Source organism: Hyla sarda, chromosome 4, assembly GCF_029499605.1.
Source record: "Hyla sarda isolate aHylSar1 chromosome 4, aHylSar1.hap1, whole genome shotgun sequence".
NCBI classification, from domain to species: domain Eukaryota; kingdom Metazoa; phylum Chordata; class Amphibia; order Anura; family Hylidae; genus Hyla; species Hyla sarda.
Genome location: NC_079192.1, coordinates 69,978,677 through 70,004,133, shown reverse-complemented (window position 1 = coordinate 70,004,133; position 25,457 = coordinate 69,978,677). Strand labels below are relative to the sequence as shown.

The following is a 25,457-nucleotide window of genomic DNA, read 5'->3' as shown; positions in this document are numbered from 1 at the left end:
TCCAACGATATGGGGAGGGGGGGGGATATGGGAGAGTGGAGGGATTATTGAAATTAGTAATAAGAATGGATGTGGGTGATGTGGGTCAGACAGGGCACTGGAACCAGACTTGAGTAGTGTATAGGGGGGAGGGTTTAAAAATTTTTGTAATATTGATGGTATGTGAAGAAAACGGAAGTGTAATTTTATGAAGAATGTATAACTACTGTTATTGAAATGGAGTAATAAAGATACATTTAATATAAATACAATACTAATGGGCTGTCAGTCCTTCTTTTATTAAAGAATGGGATTAATGAATCTACCATAGTCAGGGCCATATTTACAACTCACGCTGCCCTAGACACTTGGACTGAACACACCCCATTCGGGTGACTCCACAAGCATCAGAATTATTTAATGCAGGTCTGTCCAAATATGCAGGTCTGTCCAAATTATTTTCTCCATTTCAGGAAGTGCGCTGTTTGCCAATAGCACATATACAGGGTTATCCTTTCACTTAGTTGCCTGATTAAACACAGTACAGCACCTCCTCCTTACAGCAGTAAGCCATGACTTAGTGGTAGAGAAAGTGCACTGGGTTTAAAAAAAACTGGAACCTTATTTACAGTAGTACAGTGCTGTGAGAGCTAGTAGTATAGTACAGTGCTATGTGAGCATAAATTATAGAAATAGCAGCACAGCAAGGAAGGGGTTACACTAAGCACAGAACTGCTGATGCTAAAATTAGAAAGAAGCTTTAAGGGTTATCGGGAGGAGGTAGACAGGATCATAGATTGCAGAAACACAGCCCAGGCTCATTCTCTCCTGCATGGTAGGAGAGAGAGCCTTAAAAGGAGTAGGCCAGTATTGAAAAACATATCCCATATCCTAAGGGACCCCCTGCGATCTCCAATACGGGGCCCCAGCTCTCCAGCCAGTTAGAAGTATACTACTGATACAGTTACATTCCATATCCCACAGCTACATTAAACATTCTACACATCACCTGTTTCACATGTAACTGATTCAGTTACTGATACAGTTACACTCCACATCCCACAGTTATACCACACACTATACATACAAATTGGAATATACTGTATAACATTCTATTCCACCAATACTATTTTTCTATATAAATCTATACCACTTCTCAGGTCTTAATACTATGTACTAATTCTCACACTCTATACATAGATTAACCTCTTAAGGACCCATGACGTATGCATACGTCATGAGTCCCGGTCCTGCGATATAACGCGGGGTCACACGGTGACCCCGCATTATATCGCGGCGGGCCCGGCGTCATAGTGAAGCTGGGACCCGCCTCTAATAGCGCGCGGCACTGATCGCTGTGCCACGCGCTATTAACCCTTTAGCCGCACGCTCAAAGCTGAGCCGCGCGGCTAAAAACGAAAGTAAAAGTGCCCGGCTAGCTCAGGGAGCTGTTCGGGATCGCCGCGGTATAATCGCGGCATCCCGAACAGCTGTAGCACAGGAGGAGGTCTTCTTACCTTCTCCTGTGCTGTCCGATCGCCGAATGAATGCTTCAAGCCTGAGATCCAGGCTTGAGCATTCAATCGCCGGAAACACTGATTGATCCATTCCTATGGAGATGGATCAATCAGTGTAAAAGATCAGTAAATGCAATGTTATAGCCCCTTATGGGAGCTATAATGTTGCATAAGAAAAGTGTAAAAAAATCATTAACCCTTTCAATTATCCCTTCCCCTAATAAAAGTTTGAATCACCCGGCATTTCCAAAAATAAAAAAACATTATGTAAATAATAATAAAAATAAACATATCTGGTATCGCCGCGTGCAGAAATGTATGATTTATAAAAATATACAGCTTTTTAAACCGCTCGTTCAATGGTGTACGCGCAAAAAAATTCCAAAGTCCAAAATAGCGCATTTTTGATCACTTTTTATACCACAAAAAAGTGAATAAAAAGTGATCAAAAGTCTGATCAGAACAAAAATGGTACCGCTAAAAACTTCAGATGACGGCGCAAAAAATTAGTCCTCAAAGCGCCCTGAACACAGAAAAATAAAAAAGTTATAGGGGTCAAAAGATGACCATTTTAAACGTATAAATTTTCCTGCATGTATTCATGATTTTTTTCGGAAGTGATACAAATTCAAACCTATACAAGTAGGGTATCATTTTAACCGTATGGACCTACAGAATAAGAATAAGGTATCATTTTTGACAAAAAATGTACTGCGTAAAAACAGAAGCCCCCAAAACTTACAAAATAGTGTTTTTTCATCAATTTTGTCGCACATTGATTTTTTTTCCCGTTTCACCGTAGATTTTTGGGTAAAATGACTAATGTCATTACAAAGTAGAATTAGTGACGCAAAAATTAAGCCATTATATATAATTTTAGGTGAAAATTTTTAAGAGTTATGATTTTTTAAAGTTAAGGAGGAAAAATTGAAAATGAAAAAACGGAAAAAGCCCGGGTCCTTAAGGGGTTAATTTCACCTACATAAACCAACCCACAGTCCTTGAGAACCTCACCATTTCTCTACTTTCTACAGTTCACATAAGCACATGGTGGGAAGCTGTTTAAAACAACAGGGACTATTTAAGATTTGCACTGTGCGTCTGGTGTCATCTCCCTGTACACAGATAAGAGGTAGAAAGAAAAAGATTAGATAGATGGTTATGTTGATATTTGATATAGATATGAGGTAGATGAATGGATGATTAGGTAGATAGATAAATAGATAGAAGATCCTGTGTTTACATGTTGCTGTTCTACGTGACTCCCCCCCCTTTCCTGCTGCCATGCTTATTGATCTCAGTGCTAAGTACATGGCTGGCCCCGGCCCAGTGATAGAGGCAAATATACAACAATAAAATGAAAATATTTACAGCCATTAAAAATGTGGCCTAAATCAGGTGGATTTATTGATTTGGCTAGTGCTTACCGCAGCGATAAGGCACTTGCTTACTCATAGTTTATTACAGGCAGCCCTCTTTTGTCTTTAATAATTCACAGCACTAATTGTCTTAAAATACAGAGTATGAAATGGCAAAGCAGGCAGATTGTCTTTCCCACCCTCCGGCTTCACATCCGCGCCTCACTACCTCCCCTACTGTCCACAAAGTATATTGTCTCACTAGACAGCTCCGAGAGGAAGTCCGAGGGCCATCATTACAGGGAGCAACACTAACATTATGTATACAAAAATCCTTCCCATTCAGTTTAGAAGGAAATAATACACAAATTCTTCACTTATGAATATACTTTAGAGCAGTGTTTCCCAACCAATGTGCCTCCAGCTGTTGCAAAACTACAACTCCTAGCATGCCCAGACAGCCAAAGGCTGTCCGGGCATGCTTGGGAGTTGTGGTTTTGAAACAGCTGGAGGCACACTGGTTGGAAAGCACTGCCTTAGAGGTTCTTCCAGCCTTCTTGAAACATAATCTAGCACTCTTCAAGGATGATTCCAACCACACATATTTATTCACTATCTACTGAGTAGATGAAAAATGTTAGATTGGTGGTCTGACTGCCCAGACCTCCATTAGGCCCTCCAAAATGTAGCAAGGAGGTGTATAAATGAAGCACCGGAGAGGAGGTAAGTATTAGACTGGTGAGGGTCAGACAACTGGGACCTCCACCATTCGTGAGACCCCCAATTATAGCGAGAAGGCATATGAATAAATCAGCATCCAGTGCATAGGGGATGATGGCTTATTCAGTCCTAAGATGCGATTCAACTAAATGATCCCTTAAGAAAAGAGAAAATATTGTAAGGGAAGAGTTTCCACCAGCCCAATATGTCACAAAATACTTTTTAAGGGCAGAGTCACACACATCGTATCCGCCAGTATTTTATGCTGCGGATATGCTGACAGCAGTCACAGAGCGAGGGCAGAGCGAGCTCCCTGTTGCGACTGTTGGCTCTGTGCGTCTGCTCGTGACTTCTGGCGGGAAATCTGCCACTTTGAGTGGACATACAGAGCTACCCGGCAGCAGCAGGGAGCTCACCCTGCCTTCGGTGCATTCGCAGCACTATGTGTGACCCTACCTTAAAGCAGTTGTCTGAGGTTGGGTTAACATAGTACCTTGCATGTATTTGTTGTCAACCTGTCAAAATAGGATGCTGACATATACATGCACAGACAGGCATGGGCCCATTTGACTTTAAAAGGGTACTTCACATTAGATAAACTTATCCCCTACTCATCTTCTGAGACAGCCTCCGTCAGGAGCTGGTGTTATGGAACACTCAGCGGGGAGAAGCATCGTTCAGAGGTGAGAGATAGGGCTCCATTCTGGAGATCGCATGGGGTCACAGAAGTCGGAACCTCCATGATCAGACACTTATCCCCTATCCTGTGGATAGATAAGTTTATCCAAAGTGGAGTTCCCCTTTTACTGGTTAAAAAATAAATGTGGGGATGTGGTACCCGGGCTGCATAAACTAATAACACAAACTTTAACTCCCCCTCCTACGTTCCCCCGTTGCGCCGATATCGGTGTCTTGATCCTCCAGTGCTGGTCTTCTTCCTGCTTCCTGAGCTCAGGGATTCATACTGTGCTCAGCGTATCGCCGGCCACATGTCTCACCTCAGCTGGGTATTGCCTGAGTGCACTGTCATGCAAGGAGCCCAGGAAGCAGGGAGAAGGCAGGGCCCAGGCTCCTTGCATGACAGTGTGCTCAGCCTATCACCGGCCAAGGTGGGGCATCGATGCGGCTGGCGATAAGCTGAGCACAGTGTGACGGACTGACTCCGCCAAAAGTGACTTCTCCTTCCAGATGACAAGCCCCAGCATATCACAGGCAATATCCCCAGGCAGAACTAGAGATTATTGCATCCTTGTACCCAAAGAACCAGGCAACACCAGTCTTCAGGTATAAAATCAGAACTCTTTATTGTGGGACAAGTGTCTTCTTTTATAGGAAGGACATCACAGGGGAAAGGGTCAGTAAAGACAATAAAGGTGACAGTGAGTCTGGGAGATAATCCAATAAAGGTGATTAGCTCTCCCTATACAGTGCCTTGAGTGCAAAAGCTGGAGGTGTGCAGAAGTTGGACTGTGTGCAAAAAGGAGAAGCATGTGTAGAATTAGTGCATTGTACAGAAGGTGAACCGTGTGCAAAAAGTGGACCGTGTGCAAAATGTGAACCATGTGCAAAAGGTGTATTGTGTAAAGGAGGTGGACAGTGTACAAAAGGTCAACAGTGTGCAAAAGCTAGACCCTGTGCAAAAAGGTGTATTGTGCACAGAAAGTGGACCATGTGCAGAAAGTGTATGAAAACAGTAAATAAAAGTATTTTAACTCTGAGCTTTATGTCACTGGACAACATCAACTGAGGGGTACAAATAGTGATGTCCTAAAGTCCATCCAAGTAGGTAGGGTGACTCTAGGATCCATCACAGTGCTCTCCCTAATAAAACGGCAGACCCGGTGCGATCCCAACGGATCCACTTGGGGCTGTCCGGGCTTCAACCACCAGACACAGTTGTCCTGGTCCTTCTCTTGGTTGGGGTGTGCGACAACAATGTAATCCAATACCAGCAAACCCTGTATGAAGCTTACTGGGGCTCCCCTCAAAAAAAAATTCTGCTTTTCCTCCCCTCCCCGGCCAGAAGAGGGGGAAGGCCTGGCCTGGCCTGTAGTCTGTGGGAAGGAAGCTAGCTTCCGAGCCCCTCCCAAGCAACATTTCCCAAAGGAAAACTCCATCTGTCACCAGTTGAAGGGGCAGGGGGCCGACTGCTTCCTCACTCGGTTGCAATATCTGCCACTGAGGAGCCGCACCGACTGTGCCAGCCCCTGTACTGTTCCACAGCCGCTGGGGATCCGGGTCAACTGTCTGGGATCCTGACTGGACCGATGCAGGGACCACAGTCGCATCTGTAACTGCAGACCTGCCGGCAGTCTTCAGTGCTAGGTAGATTGTAGCAAAACTCTGCCAATATGGAATTCTGCAGCGGGAGAGCTGCACCAACTGTGCTTTCCCAGTACCGTTAAACAGCCGCTGGGGATCCAGGCCGACTGCCTGCAATCCCGGCTGTACCAGTGTAGGGATCACGGTTCCCTCTGTAGCTGCAGTATTCGTTGTTGAGCAGAGTATAGTAGGACTCTGCCCTGAAGCCAGCGCTTCAGCCGGGACTGTGCTCAGTAGGTGGAGAGGGAGGTCAACTGCCTCCTCATCTGGTTGCAACCTCTTGCGTTGGGGGGAGGAGCCGACCACTCCATCTCCCGACGTAAAATTCTCCATCTGGGGAGCCACACCATCTGTGCTTGCTCCTTTGCTGTTAAACAGACTCTGTGGATCCAGGCCAACTGCCTGCAATCCAGGGTGGACTGGTACAGGGATCACTGACCCCTCTGTAGCTGTAGGGCTGGCACTGGTGTCTGATGCTGGACAGAGTGTAGCAGAACTCAGCCCTAATGCCGGCGCTTCCACCCTGGTGTCCTGACCGGATACTGCTAGAGCGTTGCGGTCCGGTGTGCAATCCAGGGGAAGACAGAGACCAGCCGTCTCATCTGTGCTGGTTTCCTCTGCTGTACATGGCTTGTGACCGTAGAAAGCCCCCTCAAACAAGGACAGGTAGTCTTCCTCGAGGTACCATTCCTGATAAGTCAGCCAAGATAGATACGGTTCCAGGTCTGGCACCTCTGACTGCGGCAGCATCTCTCTCCGCTTGTCCTGGATGTCCCAGAGTCTGTATGCCTCGGTACGGCCAAAGTCGTACCGCTCCTCGAATGCATCCCACAATAGACCAGGCCAGCCGAAGTCTGTCCCTTCCGGAGAACAGGCTGTGTTTGGCTCCGACTGCCTGCAGCTTGCCCACCAGTACAGGGCACGGTAATGAGCCTCGAACTCCATTTCTTTCTGCACCAATCTGTGCAATTCAACCATTTCGCTGCCCGTGGATTGCTCTCTGAGGTATCGAAGCCGCAAGTGGACCTGTTCCCTGAAGCGCTGTTCTGGGGTGGGCAGGGCTTGTGCTCGGCTTCTCACCGACTCCTCAAGAACAACTTCCCAAATCTGCAAGCGAATTAAGGCTCTCTCTTGCATGGACATCTCTTCCATGGCATACTGCAGCTTCGCTATACGGAGTTGTGTCAGCTGTGTAAGGACCCTGTTCACACTCTCTCGTGAAGGATCTTTGAAGAGACCCGGGAACCATTGCACCTCTCTTCGGAAATCCTCCATCCTTACAGGCTCTTCCTCGCCAGGGTAAGTTGCTGAGACCGGGGTCAAGCCAGCGGCTGTATCTCCCCCAGCTGGGCTGGTCTCAGTGTCGATCCTGGAGAAGTCAGATCCCACCGCTGCCACCAATTGTGACGGACTTACTCCGACAAAAGTGACTTCTCCTTCCAGCTGACAAGACCCAGCATATCACAGGCAATATCCCCAGGCAGAACTAGAGATTATTGCATCCTTGTATGCAAAGAACCAGGCAACAACAGTCTTCAGGTATAAAATCAGAACTCTTTATTGTGGGACAAGTGTCTTCTTTTTTTGGAAGGACATCACAGGGGGAAGGGTCAGTAAAGACAATACAGGTGACAGAGAGTCTGGGAGATAATCCAATAAAGGTGATTAGCTCTACCTATACAGTGCCTTGAGTGCAAAAGGTGGAGGTGTGCAGAAGTTGGACTGTGTGCAAAAAGGAGAAGCATGTGTAGAATTAGTGCATTGTACAGAAGGTGAACCGTGTGCAAAAAGTGGACCATGTGCAAAATGTGAACCATGTGCAAAAGGTGAATTGTGTAAAGGAGGGGGACAGTGTACAAAAGGTCGACAGTGTGCAAAAGGTAGACCATGTGCAAAAAGGTGTGTTGTGCACAGAAAGTGGACCATGTGCAGAAAGTGTATGAAAACAGTAAATAAAAGTATTTTAACTCTGAGCTTTATGTCACTGGACAACATCAACTGAGGGGTACAAATAGTGATGTCCTAAAGTCCACCCAAGTAGGAAGGGTGACTCTATGATCCGCCACACACAGTATGAGTCACCGTCTCCAGGAAGCAGGAAGAAGCCCAGCACCAGAGGACCGAGACACCAATAGCAGCACAACGAGTGAATATCGGAAGGTGAGTTAAAGTTTTTTGTTGTTTTTTTTTGCAGCCTGGGCACAGCGGAAATGAAAAATGTTTTTACCACATTTCTCCTTTAAAATGTAGTCAACAAGTGACTGTGTTTGGGTAATTTCCAAAATGTATACTGTATGTGTATTTTCTGGGACTTAAAATCAAAGCACGTCAAGCTTATGAGTCCCAGAAAATACACATATACATTCGGAAAAGTACCTAAAGGAAGTCAACAGCTGACTGCATTTGGACTATAAAAGTCAATGGGATGAGTGCTACTAGGTGCATGTATACATCGGCAGCCCATTGTGACAGGTTGCCCACATACACCTAATTGTGATGTGAATCCAGCCTAATTTAGACAACCCTTGTCCATATGCTCAGTTAGGGCATTTAGTTGTCACAGATAGGACTCCCCCACTTGGAACCACTTCAACTATGAAGGGAGCTGCTAAATTAATGTTTGCCCTCTACCCATATATTACATGGCTGATAATACTACATTTCCCTTACAGTGGTGGCTGGTTCCAATGAAGATAGATATTATAATTAGATGAGGAATTGATAAAGAAAATATATCGGAAAATTGTGTAACTTTTTATTACACAGTGAATAACCTTCATTTGCTATAAGTAGCCAGCAGGGAAACCTATGACTTTGTAGTCTGCATCCTATTACATATGTCTCAGTGAATTATGTCTATAATGTAAAGTGAGTGTTCTGGTGAATGGGAAGGTTCAGCTTTCATCCACTGAGTAGGAAGATGTAGCCATGCAAAAGCAGAAAACCTCAGTAACATTCCGTTATCATATTCATGTTATGCAATACGCTGCTAAAAAATGAGACAGTGAGACATTAACTCAATTAAGAATCATTTAGGATATCCAAAGAATCCAATCTGTGGGATTCCCTCTGTAGTATTTATGCCTTCTGCTTCGGAAATCTGTCTGCGAGAGACCATGGCACAAGTGCCTGTAACTTTATTAATGGACATCAGCCTCCTCCTTCTTCCCTGGCCCTAATTATCCATCCATTGTCATTGATCTGTGGTCCAATTTGCTCTGCATACCCATGCCACACATATCACTAAATGATCCAGAATATTTAAAGGGACACACATCACTTAGCAGTCCCAAAATAACCATATAAATCATTGGCTAAATGACCTCAAACTGCGGTTTCTAAACTCTCACTCTACCGGCGAAGGGATGAAGAACTGTATCATATTTCTTTCTGAGGACAAGGGAAGGAGCAGAGATGGTATACAGGAGGAGACATGCGGGAGAAAGGGTTATATAATTAGAAATCAGGCCACGTGTCTCAACGACTTTGCAAAAAGGGTGTTGGAGGCGCGTAATGGATCTTCAAGTCAGTTAGTTTAGGTAAACACAACACTTAAGAGAAGACATAAAGCGCACTGGGTTAACTAAAAGACAAAACAAGAATATAAACCCAGTGTCTAAAGCCGACCACAGACAAGCCGGATGTTAAAAATGTCCGTTAGTGTTAATCATCGAAATGGTAATTATGATGCTAGCGTAACAATGGTCAGTTCCCTTAGAGGGAAATGGTTTTCACTAGGGCTCGTCCTTTTTTTTCGCATGCAGTACATTGCCTGTCCACGGGTTATTTCAATACATGACTAAGCACAAGGCAACTCTTAAGATTGGAAACATAACTGTTGCATGATCCACAATCCTTACAGGTCCATATTACGGCCAGTAGGACTTCTGCGTAGTGTATCAAGGAGCGCTGTAGTCTCAAACCTCTTTAATACGCAGTAAATAAAGTATGATGTGATGGAGTATCGTAATTTATTTCATGTGCATTCTCAAAGATACTATGGGTCTATTCTGTACCACTATGCACTTCTTTTACATGAAGTCTTTGGTGACATGTTATGGACATATATATTTATGACAATTGCCTTATTGATTCATACCACATTTGTGCACCATATACCCATATGCATAAAGCTCCCTAGATATATGTATAAAGATGAAGGTGAATGTGTAGGGAAAGTTCAGGCAAACTTGGAGTTCGATTTAAAGGGGTACTCCACTGCCCCAGCGTTCGGACTTGCATTGAGGGGGCTATGCCGTGATGTCACGACCCCATAGCTGGGGCAGGGGAGTACCCCTTTAACCCCATTTAGAGATACTGTATATGATATGGCTGAACTGTACAGGGTACAGAGGAGGGTGACCAAGATAATAATTGTATGGGAAGATTACAGGACCAAGACAGGTTATCAAGCTTGGGGTTATTAAATTTGAACAAAAAAAATTTCTAAGGGGTGATCTGATTATGAACCATGACAAGGGGGCATCCTACAGATCTAGAGGAAAGAAGCTTTCACCATAATTACAGACAGAGATCCTCAAATCCTGACATCCTATCCCCTCCTCATATCCCAACCTCATATCTCATCCCAATATCCCACCGCCCCATATCCTGTCCTCATATCCTATCCCCATATCCTGTCCACATATCTGACCTCATATCCCAACCTGATATCCTGTCCTCATATCCCGTCCCCACATCAGACCTCATATCCCAACCTCATATCCCTTCCCCATATCCCGTCCCCATTTCCCTTCCCATATCCCATCCCCATATCCCATCCCATATCCCAACCCCATATCCCGTCCACATATCCCGTCCCCATATCCAACCTCATATCCCAACCTCATATCCCTTCCCCATATTCCGTCCCCATTTCCCTTCCCATATCCCGTCCCCATATCCTGACCCCATATCCCGACCCCATATCCCAACCTCATATCCCGTCCTCATATCTAATCCTCATTTCTAATCCTCATATCCCGTCCTCAGGTTGGGCTGAGTTGTGGTAAAGATATTGTAAATGGTAAATGGGGTGTGGCTTAAAGGGTAGGCATGTATTTGCAAGCTGGGGCGTGGTATGCAGGATGGTGTGGCTTGCAAGCCGGACTGACACATTCATGCAGAGCGGAGCTTGGGGAGTAAGGCACCAGAAGTCCTATATACTTGCATGGGACTTGAAACAAAACCCCCTCCTTCACATAAGAGGATAGGTTAGGGTTAATTTATCTATTATATATTTTTATTTGACATAAAAGTAACATGTGACCAAGTATTATTGAAAATATCTCCAGCCCTACGAAAGTTATGCTGGAACATGCATTTCCGATAGATTTGCATTAGACTTTAAACAAAAACCCCGAACCTCGCAAATGAGGGTAGGTTAGGGTTAAATTAACTATCCTTTATTTTAAGTGGACATATAAGTAACATTTGACCAAGTATTATCAAAATATCTCCAGCTGTTTGGAAGTTATGCAGAAGGATATATTTCCCATAGACTTGTATGGGACTTTAAACAAAAACCCTGACTCTCGCAAATGGGGGTGGATAAAGGTTAATTGACCTATCCTATGTTTGTTGTTGACATATAAGTAACGTGTGTGCCAAGTTCCATGTTAATATCTTTAGCCGTTTGAACGTGATGCTGGAACATACATACATACATACACACATTGGCCCTCATTTACTATTACAAACCCGACATATTTTGGCGGGTTGTGCGCCAGATTCTGGCGCATTGCGCCAGAAATTCTGTCTGCACCAGAATTGAAAAAACCCAGACTATCTCTCCATTTTCACGAAGAAAATCCAAAAAAAGGGCATGACCATCTGGAAAATGGGGCGTGGTCACTGAAAAGGGGCGTGTTCCTGACATTTTCACACAAAGAGAGAGAGAGAGAGAGAGAAAGAGAGAGAGAGAGAGAGAGAGAGAGAGAGAGAGAGATTGGACCAATTAGAGCAAGAAAGCAACATGTGGGGTAAAAATGTAAAAGAGTACCCAGATAAAAAGTGGCATGCAAAACCTAGAAAGAGACTCATTGCCAAGATAAAAATCACATCCAGTTTCAAGAAAGAAAAAGCACGTGTAACAGCTAGATAATGCTGCTTAGAACCGGTATAAATAGTAGCATGCAATGTCCATATAAATAGTCCTCACACAGACTCTATATAAATATATGTGAGGACAGGATATATGGACGACGGTATATGAGGACGGGATGTCGGGTCGGGATATGAGGAGGGGATATGAGGTTGGGTCATTAGGACAGAATACAAAGACAAGATATGAAAATAGCAAATGAGGACGGTATATGAGGACAGGATGTATGGACAAGGGTATATAAGGAGGGGATATGAGTTTGGGAAATGAGGACAGAATATGAGGATGGGATATGAGCTCGGGATGTGAGGTTGGTATGAAAACTGGATATAAAGATGGGAGATGAGGATATTAGGACAAGAGTGTCATTGTTGCTTTTTTGGTTCCAACAAGGTTTAGGTAAGAAGATCGGCAACGTTGGGTACTCTGCTAGTCATGCAATCAAATCCTATGTTCTATATCTGTGAGGCACGGAGCCATTGTTTGGCTACTTTATAAACAAAATATGTTTCCCAATGGATGGATGCCTCCAGCTGTTGCAAAACTACAACTCCCAGCATGTCTAGACAGCCAAAAGGCTCTAAGTTGTACACCCCAGATTCTTTGCCCCCAACTCTTTCCCTTAATCTCTGCATAGTGTCTTCCTCATACGTCCTCTCTCTCTCTCTCTCTCTATTTCTCTCTCAATTTCTCTCTCTCTCTCTATTTTTCTCTCTCTCTCCCTCTCTCTCTATTTCTCTCTTTCTCTCCCTCTCTATTTCTCTCTCTCTCTCTCTCTCTCTCTCTCTCTCTCTCTCTATCGCTCTCTCTCTCCCTCTCTCCCTCTCTCTCTCTATTTCTCTCTCTCTCTCCCTCTCTCTCTATTTCTCTCTCTCTCTCTCTCTCTCTCTCTCTCTCTATTTCTCTCTCTATTTCTCTCTCTCTCTCCCTCTCTCTCTCTCTATTTCTCTCTCTCTCTCTCTCTCTCTATTTCTCTCTCTCCCTCTCTATTTCTCTCTCTCTCTTTCTCTCTCTCTATTTCTCTCTCTCTCTCTCTCTCTCTCCCTCTCTCTCTCTATTTCTCTCTCTCTCTCTCTCTATTTCTCTCTCTATTTCTCTCTCTCTCCCTCTCTCTCTCTCTCTATTTCTCTCTCTCTCTCTCTCTATTTCTCTCTCTCTCTTTCTCTCTCTTTATTTCTCTCTCTCTCTATCTCTCTCTCTCCCTCTCTCTCTCTCTCTCTCTCTCTCTCTCTCTCTCTCTCTCTCTCTCTCTCTCTCTCTCTCTCTCTCTCTCTCTCTCTCTCATTTGCTGTCCTAAGTTCTTACGGCTCTTCCATTTCCTTTTTGCTTTCTCAGATAAATCCGTAGAGTTATGATGCTGTGTAATGTGTAAACAGGAGTGTCCCCTACAAACTATTTCCCTTTCTCAGCATTTTGACTTAAAGGTCTTGCTTTTAATGGAGCAGGGATCCTATTTGTATAATGCAGAATAGATTCCACTGTCTAGAGCTTTTATCCATTTAAACATCTTTAATATTTTACATTGAAAGAAAGAGGAATCAATCTCCTCTGTATCTTAGCTCTCATTCTGGGGCTCAAATAACAGCACTGGCAGAAATGCTGAGAGCGAGAATCAGAGGAGGCAAATACTGTATATAATAGGCCTGATGGGGAGGGGGGACATAGGGGCGAGCCTGAGACGTTCTCCAAATACTAAGGAAACAAAGGAGGGCATGGGAGAAGATGTGAAAATGCAGATTAGAAAGTAAATGACAGGAAAGGGAAAGTAATGAAATTGTATAAAATCTCAATTTATTATTTCTTATAAGTTTAGTAATTTAGGCCACAGAATCAACAATGGACAAATCATAGCAGGAACCCACAGCGGTGGGCTCCAACCCGTCTAGGACTCCTTCTTCATGGGTGGTCCAGTATATTCCCATACAGGGCTCCTCCTCCTCCAAGGAGCCCACCTACCTCCTCTACCATCTGGGATATGAGGGGTATGAAAAAGTGCCATAGAATGAGTGGTAGTTGGTGATATTATCCCTGCGATAGAATTACTTCTGTAGTATGATCTCCACCTGTAGATGTAGCAAAACTACAACTCTCAGCATGCTTGGACCGCTGGCTCATTGGGTATACTGGAAGTTGTAGTTTTGCAACATGTGGAGGTTAACAGTTTGGAGACCACCGCTTTATAGTATCCAAAGCAGTTGCCATTTTAATACTGTTATAAATGGATTTGCTTTATATGCGGCACCCATTCTCTTGTGCTACCAAATAACCACTATGTAATCTTCATTTATTTTGAAATGTCATACAACACAGATGATGTTTCTATCGTCTACCTGTGCCATTGTGTCAATCACTGCAACCATTTTATCAATTTTAAAGGGGTATTCCAGGGAAAAAAACTTTTTTTATATATAAATCAACTGGCTCCAGAAAGTTAAACAGATTTGTAAATTATTTCTATTAAAAAATCTTAATCCTTTCAGTACTTATGAGCTTCTGAAGTTAAGGTTGTTCTTTTCTGTCTAAGTCCTCTCTGATGACACCTGTCTCGGGAAACGCCCAGTTTAGAAGAGGTTTGCTATGGGGATTTGCTTCTAAACTGGGCGTTTCCCGAGACAGGTGTCATCAGAGAGGTCTTAAACAGAAAAGAACAACCTTAACTTCAGAAGTTCATAAGTACTGAAAGGATTAAGATCTTGTAATAGAAGTAATTTACAAATCTGTTTAACTTTCTGGAGCCAGTTGATATATATAAAAAAAACTTTTTTCCCGGAATACCCCTTTAAGCTTCCTAAAACATTTAGATACAACAAATCCTCCGACTCCTTTGGAAAATAAACAGAGCAGGTTGGATGACAATGGTGGATAAAATGGAAGTGGTAGATGACAATTCTCCATGTGAAGTATAAACTGTTTACTCAACATGTGACGCGTTTCCAGGTTCGTCCGACCTCTTCGTCAGGGGTGTTATGGCCAATAACATCGCACATAATATCTCACATTGAACTATTCTTGGCTGTAAGTACCAGAAAGAGGGAGGAAGTTCTCCCATGTATGGCTTCAGAAGTTGTCACACCTGATGGGTTACGCCCCTTCCCATTCTGTGGAGCTAACTTAGACTGACCAGAAAATACAGAACAATATCAAGGTATAAAACCAACAAATAATAAAAATAAAGGTGGGAGGAATAAAAAAAAAAAAATCTCAAGCTCAGGTTGTTACTCTTCAAAGGAGATGTCTGGTACGGACCATTCCTATTCCATCCTGCACGGACTGCAAAAAAAGAGAAAACAAACTTTCACTTACCTTCATATGTTCCCCCGGAGCTCCGCAACAGCTGATTGGTTGGCCAGGCTGTCTACTTCCATCTTCCCTTAGCCCGGGATGTCACACGGTGCTTCAGCCTATCACCGGCCGCAGTGATATCCTGCCTCGGGAAAAGGGCCAAACGTAGCAGGCTGCCTGGGAGGTAATATAATAAAGCAAAAAGGGGAGCAGGCCTGCGCTTCTCTACAGAGGTACAGATGCGCATGCTGAGGCGACCGCACACTGTGTGCGGTTGCCTGGAAAATAAGGAAATTGAAAAAATGTTTTTAAAAAGGAGCACATCTGCGCCTCCATTAACAAGAGCTGCAGCTGCGCCTGAGGCAACAGCCTCAGTCGCCTCATGGCAGTTACGGATCTGCATCCAACCATTAGTTCTGAAAAATCCCTTGTTATGGGATAGTAAATGCCTAACTACTGTTAAAGGTAACAGCCTCCTATTCCTGACAAGCTTCTGTTATGGACAGAAGAAGCTGCTGGTACCAACACATTTCTTCAGTCAAAGCAAATCATGTGGAAGTCAGAAGCTCCGCCCACCACATGCATTTTCATATGTAAAGAGGAGAGGATAAAAAGAAGGCAGAGGCAAGGAAATAAGATCATGTCTGCGTAACTTTTCAGAAGCAAACATTTAACTTAATTTAACCTAACAAAATATCAAGTTTGCTGTGGAAAGTGGATCAAGGTAAAACCCCTTTAATTTTCCCTGTGGTGGTCCTGCAGGGAAATTGAACTTTCTACCAGGTTTTCCCTACAGATTACAGCTGATCACTAGGAGTCCCAGCAGGGGGATACTTTATGATCAGCTTTAGGTGCCCTTACTCATCCATACATAGACACCTATGGCAGCAAGTTATTGCCTGTGAAAACAAAGGATTGGGCATGTTTACATTCAGCATGCCTGATCCTTCTTTTTCTCATCATTTGCCATTGGATCAGGAGTTGGGAACCTCCCTAAACAAATTAAATAGTAGTACAGTTAGTAGTTTGAACTACTTTTTCCTAATATGGGCATATATACTTATGGTGGCCACAGGGTGTTGCAATGGATGTAGCAGGGTCTGGTGCTATTAACCCCGGAAGCAAGATGTTATTAACCCCTTAGTGTGTTGTGACGCCAGGATGTGGTTGTTTCAGTATAAGGAACGCCGACAAACAGCCCAAAAATGGCATGCAATGAAGGAATGTCCACGGCAAGGGTTACAATAATGCAGTTTCCTCAGAGGCAACCGGGACACAGGGAACCTCGCAGGCTTGCTTGTTATGATGAAAATGCAGCAGGCCACTGTGCTACTAATATATATCTTTAGCTGAGTAGTAGTCACTTGATTTGTAGAGATATTTGTAACTCACGGTTTAGAAGTGGCTGCTGGACTTTAGGCTTTGGCCTAGATGAGATGAATTTGCAGTATACAGGACTTTGTGCTTTCTTTAATGCCAGGAACTCAGAGAGCGAATATGGAGACTACAGCCCCTTATATACTAGGGGGCTGGACTAAAGCCCATTGGTTCCCAGTTGCCTGGGGTACCTGTGCCCTTGGAACTCTGGGTATGTCATGTGACTGCAGGTCACATGACCAACACTCTATACGCTTGGTACAACTTTATACAAATGAACAATCACATTAAATGAACATAATAAATACACATGGCATTTATACAATACACGTAATATAACCTGGGGGAAGCCCTGCTGGAGAGCCCTTTGGATCTAAGGGACTCTTCCTGAGGGGACTTAAGGATGGTACAGAACTAGGTTTGGTAACGGGACACCACAAACCCCCTTTCTTAATGAAAGTCGCTCTCAACGTCTGTCCCCTTAGGAAAAGGAGCGAAATGGCCACAGAGCTGATGCAGTCCTGAAGCATTTATTAATAACATTCAGGCTGATGAACGAGAAAAAATGAAATGCTGTTGAGAGTCTCTGTACACATTATAATGTCCATACATGCTCTATACATTTGATGAGTAGATAAACAGAATTAAAATAGGTAACCTTAGGACTTGCTGGATAAAAGGAACCATTAAATGGTTGAGATAAGGTTCCTCAAGAATACAGCCATGACTATGGTAACATTACCTTATATTTTACAACAATACCTTTCTTTTCTTTTTTGTAGGTATACCTATATATTATGCACCTCTAATGACTATGCATATATTAGACTATACAGCTGTAACTGACTGGAACATTTATGATTATGATATCACATTTTATTAGTACTATCACATTTGACTATGACTGACTGAGTAATAAAACATTAGACTTGTATATATGGTATGCATGGTAACTGCAATGCTTATACATACACTTGACATTACATTATTTTTGACATTAGATCACTGTTACTTTTGTTGGTAGACATTTTATATTGTACCACTGGTTATTTCTGCTGTTAGAAACTAGTTGTGGATTGGGTTGCCTGAGGCTCTCTGCCCAATGCCTTGGCTGCTAGGGTTTATCGGTACTACACACTTACCCCTAGAACACTTTATTCTAGATAACATTTACACATTTTGTTACCTTACTTTATACGTGCGTTTGGTTAGCTACAGGGATACCTTCTGGCCAGTAAAGTACCCAGGACACGCAAAGACAAGAAGAGATACATTAGTTGCATGACATTTAGTGCATAACAGTGGTGTTGACTGGCATAAGACAGGTTACAGTCCCTGAAGTACATTTAATTAAATGTTAGTGTGACATGTACATGAATTTAGTGATCTATGTGTACTAGGAACTGTGGGTATGTCATGTGACTGCAGGTCATATGACCAACACTCTATACACTTTGTACAACATTATACAAATGAACAATCACATTAAATGAACATAATAAATACACATGGCATTTATTCAATACACGTAATATAACATAACCTTGGGATGCGCTGCAGGAGAGCCCTGTGGACCTAAAGGACTCTTCCTGAGGGGACTTAAGGATGGTACAAAACTAGGTTCAGTACCGGGACACCAAATACTGTGAAATGGGCACTGTCAGAATCAAAATATTTATATATGTTGTGCATCTTGGCAAAACATTATCTTTTCTAATTTACTTTATTAAAATGTTATCTCCTTTTTATAGAAATCATGGCTTATACAAAATGACCATTAGGGGTCCCCATACCATCCAGAACATGGTCCTGTTTGACCACAGCCTCATCTTTGTCCCTGCTGAAACACAGGCAGGGACAAAGTCAGTAAGTGAAGGTGGGACTAGGACTCCTGTGTGCTCACTCCTGTCCTATACGACTGCAGCATGAAAACCGAGAAGAGGGGGTTACAGTGCACTGCACAGCAGACTCAGGAAGGAAGTGAATGTATGGTGAGTGAGGGCGGACTCCTAGGTAGATGCCTAGCACATGCCCCGTCCTGAGCAGTGCATGTCAGAATTAGTAAAGCAGAGCAGAGGGATTTGTGAGCCAAATACAAAAGCTAGACACATAAAGACATGTAAAGCATCTGCATGACCAATTGAGTAATATATATATATATATATATATATATCTATATATATATATATATTAGAGGTGCACCGAAATAGAAATTTCAGAACCGAAACCGAAATAAAAAAAAATGTCCGGCCGAAACCGATACCAAAACCAAAAATGACTTCTCCCCGTCTTCTGGTAAAATGCAGCGCTCCGCTCATTAGATTAGATTCCCCCACATTAGATTGCCAGCTCCCCCACATTAGGTCGGGAGTTCCCCCACATTAATAGGCAGCTCCCCCACAATAGTAGGCAGCTCCCCCACAATAGTAGGCAGCTCCCCCACAATAGTAGGCAGCTCCCCCACAATAGGTCAGCATTTCCCCCACAATAGTAGGCAGGTTCCCCACAATAGTAGGCAGGTTACCCACAATAGTAGGCAGTTTCCCCACAATAGTAGGCAGCTCCCCCCAACAATATTAGGCAGCCCCCCCACATTAGGTCAGCAGTTCCCCCACAATAGTAGGCAGGTTCCCCACAATAGTAGGCAGTTCCCCCACAATATTAGGCAGCTCCCCACAACAATATTAGGCAGCTCCCCCCACATTTGTAGGCAGCTCCCCCCACCTTTGTAGGCAGCTCTCCCCCCCCCCACAATATTAGGCAGCTCCCCCCCAACAATATTAGGCCGCTCCCCCCCCCAACAATATTAGGCAGCTCCCCCCACAATATTAGGCAGCTCCCCCCCACAATATTAGGCAGCTCCCCCCCCCCACAATATTAGGCAGCTCCCCCCCCCCACATTTGTAGGCAGCTGCCCCCCAACAATATTAGGCAGCTCCCCCCCCCCCCACAATATTAGGCAGCTCCCCCCACATTTGTAGGCAGCTGCCCCCCAACAATATTAGGCAGCTCCCCCCAACAATATTAGGCAGCTCCCCCCACATTTGTAGGCAGCTCCCCCCCACATTAGGTCAGCAGTTCCCCCACAATAGTAGGCAGCTTCCCCCCACCCCACAGACATGCAGCTTCCAGCCATATACAGTGTATGGCTGGAGGCTGTATGTCTGTACTGCTGCCCCCACAGTGTTCCGGTCACCACTCCTCCGGCCCGCGGTCACATCTACTGCTATGGCCTATGGACCATAGCAGTAGGTGCCAGGACCGGAGGAGCGGTGACCGAAACACTCAAGAAGATGACGCGGTCACTTACCAGGCCCCGGCCAGCGCGCGTTCTCCTGCGTCTCTATGGTTGTACGCACGGGACGTCAGCGACGTCCCGTGCGTACGACCATAGAGGCGGAGAAGCGAGGGACCGAAGGAGGATCGCAGGAGGACGCCGGGGAATGGTGAGTGACCGGCGGACATCCTTATGTCCCGAAAAGATTTTTCGGGACACAGGGATGTCCGGGATAGGAATACTTCTTTTTATGTGCCCGGGCAGGCTCCCATGTGTGGCTGCAGGCGGGGGCCGACCAGAGCATATAAAAACGAATACTGTATACTAAAAACCAGGGGGCCTCCAGCTGTTGTGAAACTACAACTCCCAGCATGCCCGGACAGACTTTGCCGGTCCGGGCATGCTGGGAGTTGTAGTTTCACAACAGCTAGAGGCCTCCTGGTTTTTAGTTTACAGTATTAGGTTTTATATGCGCTGGCCGGCCCCCGCCTGGAGCAACACACGGGAGACGGCCCGGGCACATAAAAAGAAGTATTCCTATCCCGGAGAGCGCGCCCCCCCAGATGTTGCGCCCGGCCCCCCCTGCACCGCCCAGGAGTGCCTCTGCCACTGGCAGTGTTTGCAACTTGTGCTGTGGGCAGGCAGGGGAGGTGGGTCATTATCGGCACATTTTTTGTTGTTTCGGCATTTCCCCGAAACAGCTATTTTCGGCCGATATGTATCGGCCACCAATATATCGGTGCATCCCTAATATATATATATATATATATACATATATATTTTTTTTATTTTATTTTTTCTGTGGTATGGCGCTTTTGAAATGTCATTGTGTCATGTCACACGTCTCTTAAACAATAGTTACCCTAACAGTCAAATACACAAAAAAAAGTTTACAGTATGACAACAATCATCTGGGATGCTCACCTATCCAGCGCTGCTTATGTTTATCATCAACTTATATCAAAGCAATAGTTAACTTGTCTTTGATGTTGTCTACAATAGAATGTTTGATATCCAGAAGTCATAGATAAATTGGGAATAATAAGTAATTATAAGTATGAATCTTTACTTCTAATCCTTCAAATTCATTTTGTGTTGCCCTTTAAATATACTTGTAATACATGTAAGAAGGGGCGTAGCCATATCGGGTGAGAGGTAGCAGTCACATCCGGGCCTTGGTGCCTGAGGGAGCCCAAATTCCCATCTGCCACGCTAGTACTATAAATGGCAGATAGTAGTGGGGGGGCTCTGCTACAGGCTTTGCATTGGGGCCAAGGAGCTTAAAGTTATGTAAATGGCCAAGTGCATGATGAGAGAGAGTAATGATATAATACAATGTGTAGTTTGCATCATTATCTGTGTTTGGCCTTACAGAAGAAGACTCAGGAGCTGCTCTGCTCCATCCTTCTTCCCTCCCTCCTTCTCTCTCCTGTGTCACCTCTACTCGTACACATTACTTCGTGTGCATGGCTGAAAAATCCTGCAGCTCACTTTTCAAAACCGCGGGCTTGCTGAGGTAAGTCTTTTTCTTCCTGAAGACCATCACTCCGTTGTCTCTATGGAAACCTTTATCTCAATCAATGTATGTAATGGGAGAGTGGTACTCCTTACACGCTCCTCCCCATCCCATACTGGAGAGAGGATGGATAGGAAAGGGAGGGGGAGAAGTTGGTAAGAGCCAGCTAGTTTCTCCGCTTCTAATGGGACGTTATTGGGCTAACACCCACTGCACGACAACAATATAGGTAGAGATGACCCACTGTTTCTTTGGAACTCAATGCACGAGACCACTTTTGGTCACTTGACAAGCTTCTCCAGATGCTGCAAGTTGTCCCACCTAAAATGATGCTGACTTGAAGAAATCTCAACATTTACAAGTTCTAGGCTTGTATTCTGTTGTATTTTAGCTAGGTGTTTAAGGATTCTAGGTACCCATCCTGGAGCCTTTAGCTAGTTGTTTTAGGGGTCTAGGTACCCATCCTGGAGGCTTTTTTCCAACCAGGACTTTTTTCTTCATTGGTCATATCTGGACGTATGATTTCAGATGTCTCTTAAGGGATTCTAAATCAAGAAAAAGAAGACCTGGAGGCCAGGTTGATTTTCATGCTTGGTGCCAAAGACCCCGTGTTGAGTAAAACTGGCCCATCATGGGGATCCATGGAATGGAACTGTGTGCAATTGCGGTGGTTATTGTACTGTTCATAGCTGTCCTCAAGCAATTTGGAATACTGGAGCCGATGTCTATGGAAGGTAATTCATCATCAATTCTTAGCCTCCTTCTATTAATGGGTTAAGATTGCTTTCACGTGTGCTTTTTTGATGTTTTGGTGCAGATTTCGAAGTCAGCGTCAGGAATGGATCAGAAAGGGAGGGGAAGAATATGGGAAAGATTTGACTTTTACTTTTCTGAATTCATTTCTAGTTTTGGTTAGACAAAACTGCATCAAAATAGCATGTGCAAGCACTCTGAAGTAATGTTTAATTCTCTAAACCGGTATAGCAGAGATGAGTTTGTGTTTTGGATGCATTAGGATAATGTTGTAAATTTACCCACTACAGATAAAGTATAGTGAAATGCATAATAAATGACATCTGACAAACTCAGCACTGCTACGTCTGCCACATTTTACTATCCTTGTACTAAACTAATTGCTCTAACCACAAAAAAGCAGGAAGTTTTGTGCAGATAAAGTACAAGAGGTTGCACATGTGGAAATGCAGATTTGTAGGCTCTCGCCCGCAGGAATTCTAGAACGTGAACTTAAATTCTCCAATGCACTTAGATAATAACAACTCCTGAGTGGCACAGGCAGGAAACACTGAGAACTGGCATCTATGATACAGCTTTTATGTAAATCAATCTGCAAGGATGAGAGATGTGTATTAGCAGCTGAAGGGAAGGAAGGATATAGGGCTTTACCACAGAGCTGTTATCCTGTGCTGAGTGTGTGGTTCACTGGCAAATGAACTGTCCAGTGCCAAGTGGTCTGCACTAGACGGGCACATGATTCGCCTCTTTTGGGGACCCTAATCGGCATCGCACACCCCACATAATATTGTCACACTGAGAGAGTGGAAAATTACAGAACAGATCATTTCCAACCCAAAATCAGAAAATCCTCAATTTATCTGCTTGGTTGTGCATAAATATGGGTGCTGGGAATGTAGCACTGCATAACTAGGTATTTAGGAGAAGGCATGGCAATGATATTCCTTGTCACCCTCCCAGTTCTCCCAGACGCAAATACACTGTTCAAAAAAATAAAGGGAACACTAAGATAACACATCCTAGATCTGAATGAATGAACTAATCGTATGAAATACTTTCGTCTTTACGTAATTGAATGTGCTGACAACAAAGTCACCCAAAAATTATCAATGGAAATCAAATTTATCAACCCATGGAGGTCTGGATATGGAATCACACTCAAAATCAAAGCGGAAAACCACACTACAGGCTGATCTAACTTTGATGTAATGTCCTTAAAATCAAGTCAAAATAAGGCTGAGTAGTGTATGTGGCTTCCACGTGCCCGTTTGGCCTCCCTACAATGTGTGGGCATGCTCCTGATGAGGTGGCGGATGGTCTCCTGAGGGATGTCCTCCCAGACCTGGACTAAAGCATCCATGATGTCCCAGATGTGCTCAAATCAGATTCAGGTCTGGGGAATGGGCGGGCAAGTCTATGGCATCAATGCCTTCCTCTTGCAGGAACTGCTGACACACTCCAGCCACATGAGGTCTAGCATTTTCTTGCATTAGGAGGAACCCAGGGCCAACCGCACTAGCATATGGTCTAACAATGGGTCTGAGGATCTCATATCGGTACCTAATGGCAGTCAGGCTACCTCTGGCAAGCAAATGGAGGGCTGTGCGGCCCCCCCAAAGAAATACCGCCAAACACCATTACTGACCGACGGCTAAAATGGTCATGCTGGAGGATGTTGCAGGTAGCAGAACGTTCTCCACGGCATCTCCAGACTCTGTCACATCTGTCACGTGCTCAGTGTGAACCTGCTTTCATGAAGAGCACAGAGCACCAGTGGCTAATTTGCCAATCTTTGTGTTCTCTGGCTGGCAAATGCCAAACATCCTGCATGGTGTTGGGCTGTAAGCACTACCCCATCCTGTGGACATTAGGCCCTCATACCACCCTCATGGAGTCTGTTTCTGACCGTTTGAGTGGAAATTTGTGGCCTGCTGGAGATCATTTTGTAGGGCTCTGGCAGTGCTCCTCCTGCTCCCCCTTGCACAAAGGCAGAGGTAGCAGTCCTGCTGCTGGGTTGTTGCCCTCCTACAGCCTCCTCCATGTCTCCTGATGTACCGGCCTGTCTCCTGGTAGCGCCTCCATGCTCTGGACACTACGCTGACAGACACAGCAAACCTTCTTGCCACAGCTCACATTGATGTGGCATCCTGAATGAGCTGCACTACCTGAGCCACTTGTGTGGGTTGTAGACTCCGCCTAATGCTACCACTAGAGTGAAAGCACCACCAGCATTCAAAAAGTGACCAAAACATCAGCCAGGAAGCATAGGAACTGACAAGTAGTCTGTGGTCACCACCTGCAGAACCACTCCTTTATTGGGGGTGTCTTGCTAATTGCCTATAATTTCCACCTGTTGTCTGTTCCATTTGCACAACAGTATGTGAAATTGATTGTCAATCAGTGTTGCTTCCTGAGTGGACAGTGTGATTTCACAGAAGTGTCATTGACTTGGAGTTACATTGTGTTGTTTACGTGTGCCCTTTATTTTATTGAGCAGTGTAAAACTCAGCAACTACTGAAAAGAAAAAGTTTTTCTCATTTTATTGGACTCTGCCCTTCGGCTGTCCAGGCATGCTGGGAGTTGTAGTTTTGCTATAGCTAGAGGCATCTTGGTTGGGAAAACTATTATGTAGGTGAAACTGTAAGACATTAGGCCCGGCTTATTCATAGCAGATCCAGTCATGCTGGGATATACACTACCCAGCTATGTGGTGGTGTAATTTTAGGGTTTTGCCTCTTTACCCCCCTGATAATGCTGATGGTCAGTGAAACATGTCGAGGGCGGCATGCCTCATATTTTAAAACAGTGTAACCCGAAGTAATAGTGACGGAGGACTGCAGCCACCACTCATAGCACTTATATCAATACTGGTAGGGGAGTATCCCCATCATATGAATAATAGATTCTGATGTACACACAGGGATACTGGGAGTTTAACATTTTGTATTGCCATTGTTCAGACTTGGTAGAACCTTTATCTATACTGTGGATATACCATGAATGTCCCAGATGGGAGTGTGGCGTGTGGCGGACACTGCTGGTGTCTGATGAATGCTGGTATCTAGCAGAACTGATATTAACAGAAGCTACAATGCAGATGTAACAATGTCCCATAGAATCCATTTATTGATGCACAGTAATAATAATAGTGATATCCTATTTGATTTGTATAAGCTTTTGGTAATCTCCATGATCCATGCTGAACTAAGATCTTATATCACTTGAATCTCATTTCCTCAGTTCCATATATCC

The 25,457-nt window shown here is 44.3% G+C and overlaps 1 protein-coding gene across 4 annotated transcripts in view; it reads left to right on the top strand.

Moving 5' to 3' along the window:
- The window catches only part of KCNIP3 (potassium voltage-gated channel interacting protein 3), a 190,160-nt gene that overhangs the window by 85,504 nt on the left and 79,199 nt on the right, over positions 1-25,457 (top strand). The window contains exon 1 of one of the 4 annotated variants that reach the window (XM_056571376.1): positions 21,950-22,185. The exons of the other annotated variants lie outside the window; for them this stretch is intronic. Within the exon in view, the coding sequence (XP_056427351.1) occupies positions 22,083-22,185 (103 nt within the window). The 5' untranslated portion in view covers positions 21,950-22,082. Of the gene's footprint in view, positions 1-21,949; positions 22,186-25,457 lie in introns of those variants that run through there. 4 annotated transcript variants of the gene reach the window in all.